At 37.8% G+C, this 20976-nt stretch overlaps 1 protein-coding gene across 6 annotated transcripts in view; it reads left to right on the top strand.

The window, feature by feature from the left end:
- vps13b (vacuolar protein sorting 13 homolog B) overlaps positions 1 to 20976 on the top strand; it is a 457366-nt gene that overhangs the window by 44690 nt on the left and 391700 nt on the right. For all 6 annotated transcript variants that reach the window (XM_088326330.1, XM_088326329.1, XM_088326331.1 and 3 more), the window contains 2 exons: positions 870 to 1064; positions 5503 to 5627. In XM_088326330.1, the coding sequence (XP_088182456.1) occupies positions 870 to 1064; positions 5503 to 5627 (320 nt within the window). The remainder of the gene's footprint in view (positions 1 to 869; positions 1065 to 5502; positions 5628 to 20976) is intronic.

Raw genomic sequence — 20976 nt, 5'->3', positions numbered from 1 at the left:
GATTTGATCTTAGGATAAGGTGTTAATCCCGTGTTATTTTCGATTGTTCTCGATTGTTCTCAGCTCAGGGATGCTGCTGGAAATGTGAATTTCCCTTCGGGGATGAACAAAGTATCTATCTATCTATCTATCTATCTATCTATCTATCTATCTATCTATCTATCTATCTATCTATCTATCTATCTATCTATCTATCTATCTATCTATCTATCTATCTATCTATCTATCTATCTATCTATCTAATAAAAGAGTATCTTACATATTTGAAGGTGTCTAGAATTTATTTGCATGTGTTTTTGTCTGTTATCAAGTTAATTGACAAACACCATTTTTTTAATTGTTGTATATTTTAGAATAATCGGTTGTTTTTAGCACTATAATTTCTATCCGTCCAAAAGTTTAATATTTAAATAGAGTGAAATTAAAAATGTCTTTCCGAAATCCGATTTTTCGATTGATGAAAAAAATAGTCGACCAATTCAACCATATAAAATTAATGGTTAGGTGCAGCCCTGATGCTAACATATTTCCAATTTTGTCTGCATGTAAGGCGCAGGAATCTTTATGTTCTGGAAAAATGTTAAATATAGGTATAATAAACTATGGAATGTTATTTATGGTATTGTCAGAGTTACGCATACAAATGTTGCTATTTTTCACGAATAAAAAACAAAAGTTTTTGTCTCACCCTTTTTTTTTGGACTGTTGACATGTATTCATGTCAACATCAAAATTAATGGATACTTTGTTTTGACATGATATATCCAAAATCAAAAGCGTTCAAGAGACTCCTAATGATAGTACTAAATGTATTTATGTTGCAATATGGATGTACAAGGTTTTCTTTTCCTCTGTTTTTAACTTTCTAGGCCGTACCAGGACCAATCAGCACATCAACATTTCAGCCAGTGCGCCCCCTACCATGTGTCCAGTTCCAGGTGGAGAGAGTCAATGTTGAATATTCAGTTCCAATGTATGCACTGGAGTTAGCCAACACTGTTAGTGCCCTCAACCAGCCAACTGACAACCTTCTACATCACTGCTATGCACATTTCTACCTGAAGGTAAAATGGACTATTTAAATGGTTGTATTGGTTCTATTTCTATCTTCGAAAATGTCATTTTCGTTTTACTCTCCCCAAGATAATATTCATAAAAAGGTGAACCAGTCTGATATAAAATCATCGTTTCACAGAGGTTTTTGCACAGAATCCTAGTCTAATGTCGACAATAGAGTATATTTGCACACTTGCAATTCCTACCTGGTATGGTGCAAATGACCGTTTACCGACCTTGATGACCTTTTTCCACCTGGTCATAAAAGTCTTGGTACTGAGAGTTTCTTGATGAGTACCAGATCTTGTCTGGTCCCTCTCAAGCCTTCAATAAGATAGATACTAAAGATCACTTTTGCTGCTTCCACTTTGACCTTTTTTGTGTTGACCTCTTGAACAATTTTACGTATTACCAATAGTTATTGTTGATGTTGACTATGTTTTGTGTACTTTTACCCAATGCAACATCTTTTGCAGCCTGATCATCCTGGAGGGGGATATCTTTTGTCGCCCCTTCTCTAGAAGTCTTATTTTCCTCATGCTGAGTTTTTTGAGTTCTTTTCTTGCCCGCATGCAGGTTTCAGATTAGGGGATGGTGTCATTGTGGCCTGTGCAGTCCTTTTGTCCCATTCTGTGATTTAGAGCTATACCAATAAATGAGACTTGACTTACCGGTTTAATTAGTCTCGATCTTAATTCATTTTTTTAGTCATTTCCAAATGGAGTTTTTCTACTTTAAAAGCTTAGCCCACAAATACTTTGCTTAATAAATTATTTCAAAATTAATCTTCTCCTAAATCTGGGTCCTTTTTTATAACATGTTTCTTTACTGCAAACATTTTTTCCACTTTGATGTTTAACAGTTTTGCTATCAGAGTGTGAACTAACCTTAAAGAAAGCTGGCAGGTTTATACGTGTAGATCTAGGAACGTCCACTCTTGTCAGGAAGAGACTGGAAGTATTTTATTTTTCAAGTCAGCATGTTTGCTGGATGTCACGCTGTTAGTCCTTATCACAGGGTCACTGAAGGGTTAACAATCGCCTGGTCAGTGGACAAGGATCATTCTAACTAAACAGCCAATGAACTTTTGCCAATTCTTCAATTAGGTAGTCAAATTCCATTTTAAGGAAGTGACTTGACATGGGTATAAACTAGTGCTTATCTTTATCTTCTGTTTAATGGTTTAAGGTGTCTGGTTTGATGGTGGTGGTAAGCCATTATCCCATCACCCGCAGTCATTTGAAAAAAAAACCTAGAAAAACTAAATTCAGTTTGGGAGCAAGGCTTGAAGATTATTATTTCTTAAAAAAATTATTGCATCATTGAATTAACCAATGCACTGTGTGTTCATTTTTGTTATACGCACAAAAGAAAAAAACAAACAAATTCATGAATGACTACTGTATTTTCACGCCCATCGCAACGTACTAAAGGCTCTGTGTGCCAATGCTATATTTAACACACACACATCAGGTGAACCTGATGGTAAAGTGCTGCTGGATCTATACACAATCCCTGTTCACTCACCACAATAACACTCTTTTCTCTTCACCCTTTAACGTTCTCATGGTGTCCCTTACTCCATCTGTCTTGCAACTACAATACAATAATCGATTAAAAATGACTTTTTTTTTTTTTTCAATCAATCAATCATCTATAGCAAGGGCCGGCAACCTATGACACGCGTGCCAGCAGTGGCACGCGAGGGGTTAACCAGTGGCACGCGAGTGAACGGCAAAATAATAATGTTTTTTTTTTTATCTGCGCATTTATCTGAAATTTAGACATTTTCAGTTGCGCACCGTGTTATTTAGAAGCTTTACTTGAAATGCGCAATAAAAATGGAGACCATTTACCATTTATGTTAGCGCCCCTCCGTGTGTCAGCGCGTGTTTGCGCGGCGCCTCGCAAAGGAGAGCTCCGTGTCTCAACCCATCCAACAAAACACACACACGCGCGATAAATGAACGAATCATGACGGCTCCTCGAGCGAAAACATCTCATTCTTTCCAACCAGCGTGGACAGATGACTGGGGCTTTGTGCAAAAAATGACCGTGCTGTTTTGTTTATTATGCCTCGAGAGCGTTGTGCCTCGCGCATCAGGTGTTAAACGTCATTACGAGACGAAAATGAACATGAATTCAAGGCGGAGACATTAAAACGCGCAAACAAACACAGACCCCAAAAACCTTTGTCGCTGCTAAAGACACCACCACTGAAGATATCTAACAAATTGCTCACTGAATAGCAAAGCACGGAAAACCATTGACTGATGGCGAATATTTTAAAGAAGCGCGTGTGCGCTTGCGTGCCTTCTTCATTGCTGCTGTTATTTCAAGTTTTTATATTTTCTGCAACAAGATATCATTGATAAATGGCATAGTAGCTGACCATATTACTTGTTTTTTGATTGTAGTTTATAGTTGATGAAGAAGGTTGATTCTGGTTAATTCTTGTGGTAAAAAGTTGGTCAGAATGGCTACAGGCCTTTCCACATGTTGTTAACATTCATTCACATTCTGTTGGATATTAAAAAAATGTTGTGCGTGCCATTAATCTTGGTGTGGCACACTGATTTACAAGGATATTTGAAAGTGGCACTCCGCACCAAAAAGGTTGCTGACCCCTGATCTATAGGCATGGGCAGATTTTAAAGAGAGTCTATACTTTTATGTATGCCTTATAGTCGAGAAAATATGGTGCTTAATTGAAATTAAGTTTTTTTTACAAAGTGATTAACATTGGTGAGAACTATTGGGAAATTCATTTGTGTGTCTGAGTGTGGAGTCAAACTTTGGAACAATTACAAGACGAGATCAAACAATATCTAAATATTCACATGTTAAAATACAAAAAAACATGACTGGCAGAATACAGAGATGAAGAAAATTGGGTATGAGTGATACTAGAAATTGGAAATATTGCATAGCAAAGGGATGTTTTACAGCAATAGTTCACCTTGTTGTTATTGTAAATATTATTATATCATAACTGTTATTATTGCTATTGTTGTTAATATCATTGGTGTCTCAATGATATTTAGTGACTAGTAGCATTATAACCATAATAGATGGGTTCTACGATGATTAGTACAAAACATATGTGACTATTGTTATTATTATAATTATGATATTCCACCTATGTAATATGTATATCTGCAAGGTTTTGTTATATTTCGGCAATAAATAGGAGCTATCTGTGAAATGTAATAAGGAAGATGAAGTGGTGGGGAAAATAAGCGTCTGCTTCTTACCCCTTTTCGAACATGTTATGTTAACATTATTTTTGTTCTTGAGTCATTGTTTTTGTCCTTTTTTATTTTACAATGTTCGAAAATAAAGTTTTCATTCAACATGTGCAAACCATTTGACTGGAAACAAAATTATTGTCATATCTACACTTTTTTATCTTCAATTGAGTACCAATTCACAACAAATTAAGGTTCAAGATAATATGAATTGTTATTGCCTCCAGGAGGCAATTTGTTGTGCATCCATATAAACGATAATTTCATCTGAATTTCATCTTCCTCTCTTTAATTAAGTCAGCATCATCATAATCAGGGAATTGTCTCAGTGCCAATTTTTAAGCTATATGGAAATAAAGGTGTGCATGAACAATGAATAAATGTACAAAACAGTGAGCTGTTAAAGTAGAAGAAACAATATAATAGGCAATATCATTTCTGACCTGCAATTATTTATCTAGAAAAGGCCTGGTAATAAAAAAATAAAACCTTTTTTTTTTTTCAAATTATTTCATAATCGACATATGTTGCTAGATAGTATTTGATGGAATCCAACATGTTTATTGAAAGTATATATCTAAATGTACACGGTGACTTAAAATGTATTGAAATCATTATCCTAAAAATAAGTCCTTAATTGGCATTAAAATGTCTTCAATCCAATTTTCAAAAGTCTTAATAATGTAAACAAATCAAATAGATTTCTATTTGTTTACACTTAAAAAATTTAGTAACCTTTATCAATTGTTTATTTTAATAATTCATCGATTTACTTTAGTGGCAACATCGCGTGACCACAATAATGGAACTAACAAAACAGTGATGTGGCTACAGTCGGGCCCGCAATACACATAACAACTTCAGACAGAGACGTTTAATTTGGACCGTAGGAATGTGTAATTTTAAAGAGAAGTGGCTGTTTGACCAACGTTTTTATGCCATGGCTAAAATCTGTGCCAGGTAATGTGTATGAGGCACGATGTATTGTGTGCATGACATATTTGTGTTTTTTTTTTAAATTTGTTTCAATTGTGGGTTTTTTGTCTATTTGATCTTAAATCAGATTTTTAAAAGTCATTAAAAAGTCTTGTACGAACCCTAGTACTTTTGAAATAAGTTTCATATTGTTCTACTTTCAACATTTATCAATCTCATATATATGTGTGCTGTTGCATAAAGTTGCTCCTTTTTTTTCTAGGTGTTTGGTTTCCAGGCTGGATTGACATGCCAATACAGTACTGGTGGGTTCCCGCTATTCGTCCCTGTTATTCCATCATTCAGCACGGCAGTTTATGGGAAGAAAATCCTGGAACCCGCATGCTGGTGAGAACCTAATGTTAGAGATAGATAGGATTTTAAAGAATACATAAATGACATACCAATTACTTTCCCACTGTATTCTTATTATATGCTATTATTAGAAATACCAAAGAGCGGGTTCTTTCAGTTGCATTTGCTTTGCAGGTAAGTTACATTAAACACTCCTGTAATCTTTATTGCTGTATTTCTACTTAAAACTTGGAACAAAAACACATGTATGCTGGTTTTCTGAATGGGTAATAAGTGACGAATTTTATGGCATGTAAAAATAAATATGGATTTCAGCCCATTAATATGAGAATACATTTGTGTGCTCACCCACGCAAACTGGTTAGTCAGAATGTTTCAGGGACTGGCTATTTAAAAAAAACAAAAACGAATTCAGCACTTCACATTGACCATTTCCAATACTGTACCTGTATTGTGAAGTTCTCGAATGCTGAGAATCTGACTCTTGATGTTTGATTTTCCAGTTGATTTTATTTTGTGGCTGTTATTTAGTCAAAGCACAAGCACAACAATCATTAATTAAAAAAAGGAAACAAACTATTCCCACAAAGAACACCTATGCAATACATAGATATGTGACCAAAGGGAATAGGCTGAAGCCAAAGCTTTTAAGTGCCTACCCCTATTCCGTATTTTCTGTGCAGGAAATGCATATACAAAACCATCCATACATCCATTATCTACACCGCTTATCCTTAGTAGGGTCACGGGGGTGCTGGAGCCCAACCCAGCTATCTTCGGGCAATGGGCAGGGGGACACTCTGAACTGGTTGCCAGCTAGTTGCAGGGCCCACAGGGACAGACAATTCGCTGGCTCATTCATACCTAGGGACAATCCAGACCGGCCAATTAACCTGAAATGCATGTTTTTGGAATGTGGGAGAAAACCGGAGTGCCTGGAGTAAACCCACGCAAGTACGGGGAGATCATGCAAACTCCACACAGGCCGTGCTGCCCATATTCAAAACAAAAACGAGAAAACTGCACAATACTATTTAAAACCATTAACCCAACATGGAAGATGGACTATTTCTGTTGTGACCAAAAATGTAGTCAACCTTTGATACAAAAATGGATACTGCTTGTAAGCGTTTACTCGCACCTCAGAAGCAAGTTCCTGAGTTTACAATCGATTTCCGATTTTGCGCTATGTCCTTGTCAAAGGGCTGCAGATCATTCAAAGTTTGAGGACAGGTCACACAGGAAACCGGAAATCTATCAAATAGTTTTATCCCAGAGCAGGTTTATGTTTAAACGGTTTTACATCTCTGTTCTTAATATAAAGTTTGTATTAGCCTGTTTGATCTCTTGAGTGTTCCTTTTGTACCCTGCTTACATCATGAACTAGACTCCGATTTGAAACGGATGTTATTCTCACGTTATTTCTCCTTTAAAAAAACACAGATCATAACGTACTGATTTTCTTTTTGGATCATTGAACTCGCCCTTAAAAATAACACCGGGTATGTTCACATGCAGGGAATAGTTTGACTGGAATGAGAAGGTGGATTTTTGGAGCAATTAAAATTAATCGTTTTCATGACTATTGACAAAATAACAACCTTGTATTCATGGTTTTCATGAGCAATCCGATCAAAAGGGCAAGCAGAAGCAACTTCATTTGTCTGAGAGATGTTGTTTCTTTATTTAATTTTTGACATCAAATAAAAGAGGTTTCCATGAATGTCACTCACCATAATAACACTCTAAAAGTTTGCTCCATAGCTGTGTCTTTTGTGTTAAAAAGTTGTGCTTGTATGTGGCTTGCCAGAACCCTGTACACACACACTACATATGAATGTATAGACCTCTGGCATTTTCAGCATGACAGACAGAGAATAATAACATAAGAATAATGAGAAAAAAAAATGTTTCAGACAAATCAATAAATACACATTCTGCTTGTTTAGCCAGTTTTTTTGACTTCACTATTCTATGCGGCACCAACAAAGAAAAAAAATATCCTGGATGGAGAATTTGTGCACGTAATCTGACCATTCAAATGCGTACACATGCACAAGTGATTAATGTCCCTCATCTGATTAAGAAACCGGCTTCCCTAGTCTTCCTCCCTCATCTATATTATCATCAGCTACAGCCAAAATCGAATGAACAAAAAAAAAAATGACTGTGCTTGCCCTTGAGAGAATGACGGTGAGCAGGTTGTAACTTAGGTTAAAAAAGCAGTCCCCCTGTGACATTTCACAATTGTTTATTTTTGTTTCTTCCTTATCCAACACACTGCACATGAGAAAAAACAGCCGTCTTCCATATTTCATGAATGACATATCTATACATGTTTTTGATGAGCGTTTTTCATTGTTTGGATTCAGCTCAGCAATAGCTGTTTCTTGGATACTGATTGTGAAGGACTTTTGACGTTTTGTTAAATTATATTCCTAGTCATCCTCGTGTGGAGAATGACCATATATATGTCTATCTATTATCCGGACCGCTTATCTAGTAGGGTCGCGGGGGTGCTGGATCCTATCCCAGCTATCTTCAAGCATTGGGCAGGGGACACTGAACTGCTTGCCAGCCAGTCACAGGGCACACATGGACAGACAACTTACTTGTTCTATTTGGCCCCCTTGAACTTTGTGACCTTTTGCCACATTTCAGACTTCAAACATCAAGGTATAAAACTGTAATTTCTTGTGAATCATCAACAATAAGTGGTACACAAGCTTGAAGTGGAACATACTTTGTTGGAAATTTTAAACTAATATAACAAAAAAAGAAAAAGTGGATGTGCAAAATGTTCCAGCACCTTTACTTACAGTGCAGCAAACTGTCCAGAAGTTCAGTGGGGTATCTGTATGATCAATGTTGATCTAAATGACTAACGATGATAAATGGAATCCACCTGTGTGTAATCAAGTTTATAAATGGACCTGCACTGTGATAGTCTCAGAGGTGTAAAGCGCACGAGAGCGTCATGAAGAACGAGAAACACACCAGGCAGGTCCGAGATACTGTTGTGGAGAAGTTTAAAGCTGGATTTGGTGACAAAAAGATTTCCCAAGCTTTAAACATCCCAAGGAGCACCGTGCAAGCAATAATATTGAAATGGAAGGAGTATCAGACCACTGCAAGTCTACCAAGATCGGGCAGTCCCCCTAAACTTTCAGCTCATACGAGGAGAAAACTGATCAGAGACGCAGTCAAGGTGCCAATGATCACTCTGGATGAACTGCAAAGGTCTACAGCTGAGGTGGGAGAATCTGTCCATAGGACAACAATCAGTCGTATACTGCACAAATCTGGCCTTTATGGAAGAGTGGCAAGAAGGAAGCCATTTCTTAAAGATATCCATAAAAAGTGTCAATTAAAGTTTGCCACAAGCCACCTACGAGACACACCAAACATGTAGAAGAAAGTGCTCTGATCAGATGAGACCAAAATCGAACTTTTTGGCAACAATGCAAGACGTTATTTTTGTCGTAAAAGCAGCACAGCTCATCACCCTCAACACACCATCCCCACAGTTAAACATGGTGGTGGCAGCATCATGGTATGGGCCTGATTTTCTTCAGCAGGGACAGGGAAGATGGTTAAAATTGATGGGGAGATGGATGGAGCCAAATACAGGACCATTCTGGAAGAAAACCTGATGGAGTCTGCGAAAGACCTGAGACTGGGACAGAGATTTGTCTTCCAACAAGACAATGATCCAAAACATAAAGCAAAAGCTACAATGAAATGGTTCACCAAATAACATATCAAGGTGTTAGAATGGCCAAGTCAAAGTCCAGACCTCAATCCAATTGAGAATCTGTGGAAAGAACTGAAAACAAACGCTTTCCATCCAACCTCACTAAGCTCGGGCTGTTTTGCAAGGAGGAATGGGCAAAAATATCAGTTTCTCGATGTGCAAAACTGATGAGACATACCCCAAGCGACTTGCAGCTGTAATCGCAGCAAAAGTTGGCGCTACAAAGTATTAACTCAATTGGGCTGAATCATTTTGCACACCCACTTTTTCGTTTTTTATTTGTTAAAAATGTTTAAAATATCCAATAAAGTGTGTTCCACTTCATGATTGTGTCCCACTTATTGTTGATGCTTCACAAGAAATTAGTTTTATATATTTATGTTTGAAGTCTGAATGTGGCAAAAGGTAACAAAGTTCAAGGGGGGCAAATAGTTTCGCAAGCCACTGTACATGTTTTTGGTACGTGGGAGGAAACCCGAGTGCCCGAGAAAACCCACACAAGCATGGGGAGAATATGCAAACCACGAACAAGAAGGCTGGTAGCTGGAATTTATCCCATTACCTCAGAACTGTGCCCCGGATGCGCTAATCACTCAGCTGCCGTGCTGCCCGTGGTTAGAACATCAATCCATCCATTATCTGCACCTCTTATCCTCAATAGGGTCGCAGGGGTGCTGGAACCAATCCCAGCTATTTTCGGGCAGTGGTTAGGGGACACCCTGACCTGGTTGCCACCCTGTCACAGGGCACACAGAGACAGACAACTTACTCGCTCATTCACACCTAGGGACAATTTGAACCAGCCAATTAACCTGACATGCTTGTTTTTGCAATGTGGGAGGAAAAAGGAGTGCCCGGAGGAAACCCACACAAGCACGGGGAGAACATGCAAACTCCCTACAGGAAGATTGGATCTCATGACCTCAGAACTGTGCCGCACACGCGCTAACCACTGCGCTGCCGTTTTGCCCAGCACATACATATATACAGTATGTATAAATGTATATATGTATATATATATATATATATATATATATATCATCTCATCTCATCTCATCAGCTGCACTGCTCATCCTCAGTAGGGTCGCGGTGGTGCTCAAGCCAATCATCGGGCAGTGGGCAGGGGACACCCTGAACTGGTTGCCAGCCAGTCGCAGGGCACACAGGGACAGACGACTCGCCCGCTCATTCACACCTATGGACAATTTGGACCGGCCAATCCACCTGAAATGCATGTCTTTGGAATGTGGGAGGAAACCGGAGTGCCCGGAGGAAACCCACGCAAGCACGGGGAGAACATACAAACTCCGCACAGTAAGTCCGGTAGCTGGATTTGAACCCACACAGGAGGTTCCCAAGACCTTAGAACTGTGCCGCACACGCACTAACCACTGCGCCGCCGTGCTATATGTATATATATATATATATATATATATATATATATATATATATATATATATGGGTGTTTTTTGTGTGTGTGTATATGTATTTATGTATGTATGTATGTATGTGTGTTATATAGTAAACACAAGTACTTCTATTTGCAGCATATTTTATAAATCTTTTTGAGTGTTTGTTTTCTAGAAAATTACACTGTCACATCATCTCATCTCATTAGCTGCACCGCTTATCCTCAGTAGGGTCGCGGGGGTGCTGGAGCCCATCCCAGCAATCATCGGGCAGTGGGCAGGGGACACCCTGAACTGGTTGCCAGCCAAACGCAGGGCACACAAGGACAGACAACTCGCTCGCTCATTCACTGATGTGTTATTTTTTTAGAACTGACCAATGGGCCATTTGTACTAAGAGCTATTAAATAATGTGATTTATAGCAGTGACACATTTTGATAACTTCTGTAAGAGTTGCTTAGGAGATTTGTATTCAGAGGGACTGAATTTTGAATTTTAAAATACTCGAAGAAAAAACTTTTTTGTTCGACTATAAACATTAAATATATCGTTTTTAAAAGCAATGATTTAAATTACACAATAATAAATAGATAAATTAAGTTGATTTAATTCTGTTTTTAATACTATTAAATATATTGTTGTGTTTTATCCCATATACATTTCTAAATGCCATTAGGCAAAAAAAGTAAAACTCTTGAATACGTATTTGAACCAAATGAGGCGAGATCCATTTCAGTTCACAATAAGCCTTTTTTTCCACAAATACTGCGAGTGTCGAAAAATATCTGATGAAATCTTGTGTATTATTCCGTTGGTGCCCTTCTAGAAAGACACATTTTTTGTCAATTTTTATTTTTTGCATCAATGGAATGTTTACATTGAAATAATTGTGAAAATGCAGAGGATAGAGATGCATTCAGTGACAATTTACAAAATAACTTATAGAAAAGTAGAAATAGAAACAAGTCAACATATATACTTATACTCACGTGACCTATATTATAAGCCGGCTCAATACAAGTCTGTGTAAACATAACAAATGATATGAATTTTAAGTCTCTTCCCTTAATTCTGTTTTAATATTAATTCAAAAGTCACTTGTCACTATATCTATAAACCTTCCCATTGCTCACTTGCTTTTTAGCTTTTATTTCACATCTTGGTGCCATAACAGCATGTGAAACTAATGATGTCCTCCAAAATAACTATGAATGGCATCGGTCACGTGGCATTCGCAAGACAGGTTCTGAAACATTGTTTCGAAGCAGTTTTATTCAGAATGCGACGTAACCGTTTCAATTGCTTGTCACAAATTGCAAAACGTGCAACTTGGTCGGTTTAGGTTCTTCTGGTCCACGCAACTTGCGCAAAGTTCAATCATCTAGAGTCGACGAAACGTCCTTAAAACCCCTGTTACCAGTTTTTCCATTAGTACATGTATTTGGGAAACCAGTGAACAAGTTAATTATGTTTCTCCCATTTACGAATATTAAGACTCTACGTTTATTTTGGTCTCACTTTGTCGCTATGTTTTGTCAGGAAACATTGATTGAAATCAAACAATGACTGATGCACTAATTGCAGGTCCTCTCCTGAGTTTTCTAAAAGTCCTCCACTCCATGTATTCCCTCAAAACTCTTTTCGTACACAAAGGAAAGCCTTTGGTCTTAGTGGGGAAAGTCTACTGCTCGGCCAGCTTTTTTCATGACAACCTTTACCTTGAGCAGGATTTGTTGTATCAGATCTTTGATCACTTTTTGACAAATTCTACCATTTTTAAGATGACTACACCACAGCGATTGTTGGTAAATGGAACTATATTAATGTACATTATTTGAATTATAATTGGATTCATTACATTTTTCATCGTTGCAAAAACATAATTAGTTAGCACCAACAACATTTTTTTAATTTGAGAGGTTTTGCAAAAAAAAAATGCCCTTGGATAGAACCATCCTAAGACAGCTCATTTTCATCTTTGATGCATTTGAAGGCCATTGTGGAACACTGTGTCAATTGCTTCTGCTAATATTTAACAGATAGCATTAGCAGTTGTTAAACAGTAAACATGAATAAACCGCATAGTAAACTTCTGACAGATTATTTGAACAGAAGCAATTGCCTGGCTAGCTTTTTGCAGTTGGGCTCTCTGAGAACAGGACAAGTGCTGTATTGAGCATAAGTGTACAAAATGGTGCGTATCAAACTTTATATATTCTATATTGATTCAGCCCTTTGCAATGGTTTTGTGGGCTGTTTGATTATGTTAATCAATTAAAAAAATAATAACCTATGTTTGCCACAATAAATATTTAGTTTTTTCTAATATTTAAGTCTTGTTTCTTTAAAAGCTAGTAAACTTTTCTGCATAAATGTGAAAAAAAAACTAAATCCATGCAATTAAGTGACACTGTTACGCGTGGTGGTTGTAGTCATCGACGATCATTATAGTTAAAGAGATAAACTGAGATGGATATCTATATGTACTTTGGTGGAGCTCAATTAATATTACTCAACCGGTAAGGTTGTTACTGGAATCTCATGAGCTCAGATTCATAGCTTCAGGGAAGTGCCCCAGTGACATTTTAGTACAAAAAGTCACTAAGGTGTGACATGGTGCCATGCCGGGGGCTGTTCTAACACCAACCAAGCCTTGCCTGGATTAGGTTAGAATTTAAGGTGGGGATCGGCAACTTGCTGCTCTAGAGCCACATGTGGCTCTTTAGCGCTGCCCTTGTGGCTCACTGGAGCGTTTTCAGAAATGTTTCAAAATTGAAAATATCAGAAAGGGAAATATATATTTGATTTTGTGTGATGGTTTTCTGTAAAAGGCCAAACATAAAAAAAAACATTCTTTGTTATGTATTGGTGAGGCGGACCCAAGTCTAGATACCCAACCTGACTGACTAGAGTTTACCTGCCGCCAAAGGGAAGAAATAAAAGGCATTCGACACATTGGAGGGGGAGAAAACGAGTAAAAACAGAGCACATTCTGAAAAATACTCATGGCTGGCAAAGTCCAGGAAGTCCAGAATAGATCCACAGTAGGTACACTCAGGCAAATAAGGAACATTAAGGGCCAACAATGATCCAACATATTTTGCACTGTCCTTTACTGATGGTTTCTGATTAGTGTCTGGTACGGATAATAAGGAACACATGTGTGGTCCTCCAGTTCATCTGCCTTTTTGGGCCCTCTGTAGGATTTTGGTGTGCTGAATTCTTACAGTTCTCAACATTTTCCAATTCTTTAAACTATTTTAATTATTGTTAAATAGTAAATAACTCACTTTTATGTAAGAAGACTTTTCAAATTATTTTGTGTAAGACTTTTCATTTTTTGCAGGTCCAGACAAATTTGTTTTTTGTTTTAGGGTCTGTTATGGCCCTTTTGTACTTTGCAGCCCAAGTCCATCTCGTTGCATAATTATGGCACCTAAGTTCAACTTAAAATGAAATCCCTGTTTCTTAGTGCTCAGACAATAGTCAGTCACAACTGAGTTGCTGACTAGAACTAACCACTAACTTGACCAAAAGCAATTAAAAAAATGGCCACCCCTTGAGATGATTAAACTGGGGGCATTTTTCTTCTAAAATCATATTCAACCCACTTATTATTGATCAGAATGTTGCGATTATATTAACTCCTAAAACATATTATTGTCATGGTAAGCTATAGTTCAAATTTTGTAAAACAACAATTTATGACAAATACTAACACATTTATGTAAAGTTTGTACTGTAAACCACACTGTAATTCATGTAGGTTTCACACGATATTTCAGTGAATATCATCCTGTGACATTAATACAATTATCAAGCAAAACATCTAAATTTGAAATAAAATTTGAAAATTAAAGAAATAAAATAATTGGGCCTGCAACAAAACTAAGTCGCTTAAAAAAGTCCAAATTGGGTCAAAAAGAATGAAAAAACTTTATTTACAGTAAAGCTTGCCCCCAAGGTCATTAAAGTTAAGAATCCTGGTCTAGAGCTTTTAACGTCTCCTGTGCTCGGTTTCAATTGTTCTGGCTGTTAAAACGTAATCCCAGATAAGATGGGTGCTCTAAAACATAGGGATATTTGCCGGACATGGTACTTAGAAGGGTTGTTAGAAGTACCACCTGCATTGATCTACTCGATAACTGCACGTCTCATAGTCCATGCGTAATAGAAAGGCCACCTGAAAGCATCCATCTGCCAGTTTTGGGGCTGCCACATCAAATCTGGGGGTTACCAAGCCAGCAAAAAAACCCACGGCAGTTTTGTGGCTGGTGGCTTTGCAGACTGTAATTCAGACCTACGTCAGATTTTATGTAGCACTTTTAACAGCCCCGTTTTCTTGCTGTGCTATTTAAGAGTGGATAATTTCTTCACCCATGTGGCATTACAGGTGCATGCTATATAGCCACAAAAAGCTCATTTGTCCTGTTAATGTTTCCGAACTGAAATAATTTTCCTTTCCCCTTGGTACCTCGCTCTTGCTGTAACTGAAATACATTGTCAATAGTTGATTCCGTTATTAGCACAACATGAAAGATTGTTTTACGTGAAGTTGAAAAGTCCATTATTATGTCTGCACCAGTAGTCTAGACTCTAGATTAGCCCATTTGGTGATTTATGAAGGTCGCTGGAGGCATCTGAGGCATGAGCCTTGTGGTGTGATTGTAATGCCTCATTACTTCTGTTCATGGTTAGTTAAGGCTAGCAGCCCCTGGTTCATGTTGTCCAGTGCAAATAGGAACAAATGGTTAAATTCCGCTCGAAGCAATTATTTTAGGCACATATATTTGCATGCCATATATCTCAATGAACACATAATAATGTACATTATTTGGATAGTAATTGGATCCATTACATTTTTCATCCTTGCTAGTGCATAATTAGTTCATTACGATCAACAAACATGCAATCCAAGAAAAATCTGCGTAAAATACAAGTAAATGTTTGAGAATTATGTCACTGCTGTCAAACCATAAAACTTCCCTACGTCAAGTTTTATTGAGTGGTGGCCATGGTCAATGAGCGATGTTTTGCGATGGCTATGGGCAATTTATTAAGACAATTGTATGTCATTTATTTGAAATGTTTATCCTTTTATAAAATTTAATTGAATATTCAACATTTACATATTCTCTGCTTTAGATTGCTTAAAGCAGTTGCGGGCCATTTCAAAAATGTTGCTAAGAATAGAACAAAATAATGGAGGGTTATTTAAACTCCTCAACAAAAGATAGCTGTAATTCCCTGCAAATGCAAGTTGACACCACAGAGAAAGATGGTTTTTTACACTGCTAATGAAGTGAAAAATTTCTGATTTCATTATAAATGTATGCGTGTATTATTTGACCACTAAATGTGTTGTGTAGAGCAGGGGTCGGCAACCTATGACACGCATGCCAGCAGTGGCACGCGAGGGGTTAACCAGTGGCACGCGTGCGCAGGGCAAAATGATCATGATTATTTTTTAGAAATGCGCATCTTTACCTGAAATGTAGACATTGCATGTATGCGTGTGTGCGCGTGCCTTCTGCTTTGCTGCTGTTATTTCAAGTTTTGATATTTTCTGCAATAAGATATCATTAATGAATGGTATGGTAGCTTTCCATATCACTTGTTTTTTTTATTGTACTTCATTTTTGATGAAGAATGGTTGATTCTGGTTAATTCTTGTGGTAAAAACTTGAAGTCATGGTTGGCTACGGGCCTTTCCACTTGTTTTTCACATTATATTTTTCGTTGCTTGATGAACAAGAATAGTGACAGAAAAATTGATGAGTTATACGTATATCCATGTTGTATATTTGAACTGGTGTAAAATTACAGCTCTGTTTGATATAAAACATACTGAAAAAACACATTGGCACACTGATTTACAAGGACATTTGAAAGTGGCACTCCACACCAAAAAGGTTGTTGACCCCTGGTGTAGACCAACTGATAACAAGTTCTCAAAAGTACAAGGAAGAGTGCAAACTTCAGACTTGTCTCTTGTTATTTTTTTTTAGCTGCAATAGCTCAGGAGGTAAAGCGTTCGTTTTGAGACCAATTATAAGCAGGTAGTTGCCTTGCAGGGCTGATGCTGCTATTGGCGTTTGAGTGTGTATGAACGTGATTGTAAAGCGCTTTGGGAGGTCTTCAGTGACTTGAAAAGCGCTATATAAATGCATACTTTTTACATTTACATTTGCCTTTCACAAGGTTGTTGGGGTTAACCATAGCAGCAAGGTGGCCGACAATGATGGCAGCTCCCTTTATATTGGCTTAATGTTCTGTCAATTGCAAATTTCTTAACTTGCAAATATTTTAAAAATGTCTTTTATATATGTCTTACATGCATTTTTGGTTATTATACATGTAGGACGTTTTTTTTAACCACTAACACGTGCTAAATATTATATAATGTCTCTTTCAAAGTTATATGTTTACTTAAAATTGTTTTTTATTGCGAGCAGCACAGCACCGCAAGGGTTGGCACGTGTGCGTCACAGTTCTGAAGTCATGAGATCGAACCTTCCTGTGTGAGTTTGCATCTTCTCCTCGTGCTTGCGTGGGTTTCTTCCTGGCACTCCAGTTTCCTCCCACATTCCAAAAACATGCATGTCAGGTTAATTGGCAGGTCCAAATTGTCCGTAGGTGTGAGTGAGCGAGTGAGTTGTCTGTCTCTGTGTACCCTGTGACTGGCTGGCAACTAGTTCAGGGTGTCCACTGCCCACTTGGGATGGGCTCCAGCACCCCTGCGACCCTACTGAGGATAAGCGGTGCAGATGATGGATGGGTCGATGTTTTTTATTGATTATTTTGTTTTTTGAAACAACCTTAATCATATCTCTAAGCTGCACAATCTTTTCCTTCAATTCATTCGTTTTTCTTGATTTGAGTTTTGCCCTCAAAAACAAATTTGGAGATACTTTATTTTATGTGATACTTGAATTTTTACAGATTTAGAAAATATCCATTTATCTATAACACACAAATGTGTAAAACGCACACCCCTAATTTTTTTTTATTGAAAATTGGGGTTTAATCTTTCTTTCCTTTTTTTCCAGCTCAAACTAAGCAATATAAGTGACTAACGTTGTTGAATACGTGCAGCCACAATACAAAAATAAAAATTGCCATGTTCTTATATATTGTCCATCAAAGTCCGATTCATCAACAGACACACCGAAGGGTTGTTTCCATCGCTGCACTTTTTTGCGTTTATTTATATCGTTTAAGAATGAGTTTCTGTTTTCTCCATTTTCTAGTACTCGTGTCTGTAACCGTAACTATAAGTAGTCTGAAAATGAGATCAAATTCAATGCTTTTTTGTCTGTCATCCATATCAGTCATTGTCTAGTTGTTAACATTCAGCACTCTAACCTCCCTGACCTGAAACGATTCCTGTTGCATCCATGTTTTGCGATGAGGTATTTGTCGACTGATCAACAGTAATATACTACCGTGAAACCCAGTGTGTATCACGCACCAAAATTTCGAGTTATTTTGTAAGTTTAAAAAAAGAGTGCATTACACACCATCAAACACAGTAATACCTCTTTAAATTAATCTTTCATAAACCATTTTGCTGTGATATTTATAATGAAGGTACCAAAACAAATTTCTGAGTCATTTTTTTCACACAAAAATAACGATATGCACCTTATGCATCGGCCAAAATTGCTCAGTTGATCTTTTACCTTTTCCTACTGAGCGTAACTGCTCACCCTTACCCTCCCTGCTGGCACAGCCATTGTCTATTTTAGGCTACTCTGCAAGTATATAATGATAGTGTGTCCTGCTTAGAAATCCACTCTCGAAAAAAGCTCATTACTGGTGACATACAGTATTAGCAGTCACTGAAGCTGTTACTTTATAGGACCACATAAACTATCAACCTGTTAATGACTGAGGTCTAATTACTGGGAGCAATTGCCCTTGCTTTTTAGCCTGCAGTGTGGGTTTCTGATCTCACTCTCTGACAGCATGCCTCCTAATCTCTTATGTAAGACGATTGTACAAGTATGTACAGTAAATGAGCCCTGTGAATGACTATCAAGCAGTCCATGGTGTATTCTCCCTTTTGCCTAAGCAAGAGTCACATTATCAAAAGTACTCGTCACCCAAGAGTATTTATTTAATTTGTTTCACAGTAAGATGTTTTTTCTATCCACGACCAACACTTTGGCAAAATTAGGATCAGGTGTTAATGTTTTCTGTCGACTGAAACCCGATTAATGACCGAATCAGTCATTTGAGGAACACGACCTTAAGGGAGGTAAAACAGTGGGAAAAGGGGAAGGGTGGATGGATTATCAACTCTGGATGGATTATCACAGTGGTGTGCATTCCACTTGGCTCTCCTCCCCGTAATTCCTCACACTTCTGTCCTGCTTCGCCGCTTCCCATGGACAAAGCCTATTCTTTTTTTCTGCTTCCATCAGAGTTCTTATTTCCATTGTCTGCCCTCTTCTTATAATTGTACCAAAAAACTAATGTGATATGATTTACAACTGCGGTGAGTAGAACTTGGAAATTTAAGGGCCATTTATTCTTATCCCTAATAATGACCACAGATCCTCGACCCGCCACTGCTGGACAAGGTGGACAGTGGCACAGGGCTGATTGCTCAATTACACACTCATTCTTCTACACATGCCTCACATACGCAGGCCTCTTGATATGTTCTCTTTTAACGCCTGATAAACCACGTCATTGCCATTTTCTCGCCTTGCTATCTGCAGCTGTCTGCACGACTTGATTAAAACATTTCGTTTTGTAATCCCAGTGTAATGAAGCTCTCTCTAGAGAATGTGTGTGCGCATGTGCGTTAGGTCAAGGGTGCTCCAGATGGTGTGTATGTGTGCGAGTGCGAGAGAGGGAGTGAGTTTGGCTCGGCAGTTTCTTAGTTTAGTTATTACAGGGCAACTGGCTAAGAATCTCACACACGGAACAAGATTGACACAAGTTTCAGTGATCGCAAAACTTCAAACGTGACCAGAAATTTCCTCACTGGAGGCGTTTCTTGGGTTTGTCAGCTGGATGAAAGATTCATGTGTGAAACTTTTCACACTATTTAATGATACTGTTTCTGCATTTTTAATACAGCATAATCTTGACCAGTCCTGATGATCTTGTGATGTGACCATACCAATGCAGTTTTCATCTGCGCACATTTGTACAATAGTTCTTCGTAGTGTCCAATGTGCCTTCTGATGGTGTTGCGCACCGTTTTGTTTGTCGCATTGGCTATGTACTTGATGCCTATAAGTTTCCTGTAGCATCGCATCTCCATGGCCTGGATTTTCCTTTCCGTCTTTGTCTTGAGAGTCCATACCTCGTGAACGTAGAGAAAGATAGAATAAACCAGCGCTTACCTGAGCCTGAACTATGATTTCACTGCCATGAGCTTTTAAGACATGATCCAAATTACTCTCATAGTTGATTTTTTTTCCCGCCATTTCAACCTTTGTTGAGAGCTATAAAAAAATTCAAGATCAAAAATAATTTTTAAATAATGCTTTCATCACAGATAGTGGCCACGTGGGAATTGAAATATGAAACCTTTTAAAAATAGCCTACTACTCTTTTAAAGTCCTTTAACAGGCACCTTGCTTATCATCTGCTGTCGACCCTCCAAGCCCAGCAGCTGTCTTGGTCACAGTATTTTGAATAGAGTGAGGGAAATGATTTTTGGTCTTTCTGCAGGAAATGAGTAATAACAAAAATGAACACTGCGGAAAAATGTCTGCAGCTTCCAAGGTTGTATTCTGGGACACTGTATAAACCATTTGGAACAGCTGCTCTTGGCAATATACTTTCACTCATTGGTGGATTAATTCTTTTTGTATTTGCAGTCCGCGGGTGGCTCTGAAGTTAAGAAATTGTATATCATTTTCTGAGTAGCACCTCTGTCAAGAGAACATAAGTTACCCTTTTAATGGCATTTCATGACAAACCCACACACATGTACATGTAGTGGTAACTATTTCGGCATGGACGTTTTTCAACATGCAAAATACTAATTCCTCCAATTTTATTCAAACAAACTTGACCTGTTAAGAGCTGCTTGTACAACACATTGTAAGCATTTTGAATCATACTCCTTGTCTGCATGTGTTGTGAAGAGTCAAACCATATTAAGAAGCTACTCTGCTCAAGAACTCTGGAAAAGAGGTCAGAGCTAAGATCTTAAGCTCAAATCAGAGATCCAGCGTATAAGATGTAATTACGTCT

This window comes from Urocampus carinirostris, chromosome 2 (genome assembly GCF_059441175.1).
Source record: "Urocampus carinirostris isolate Australia breed hairy pipefish chromosome 2, RoL_Ucar_1.0, whole genome shotgun sequence".
Classification (NCBI taxonomy): Eukaryota; Metazoa; Chordata; class Actinopteri; order Syngnathiformes; family Syngnathidae; genus Urocampus; species Urocampus carinirostris.
This window is presented reverse-complemented; position numbering and strand designations above follow the sequence as displayed.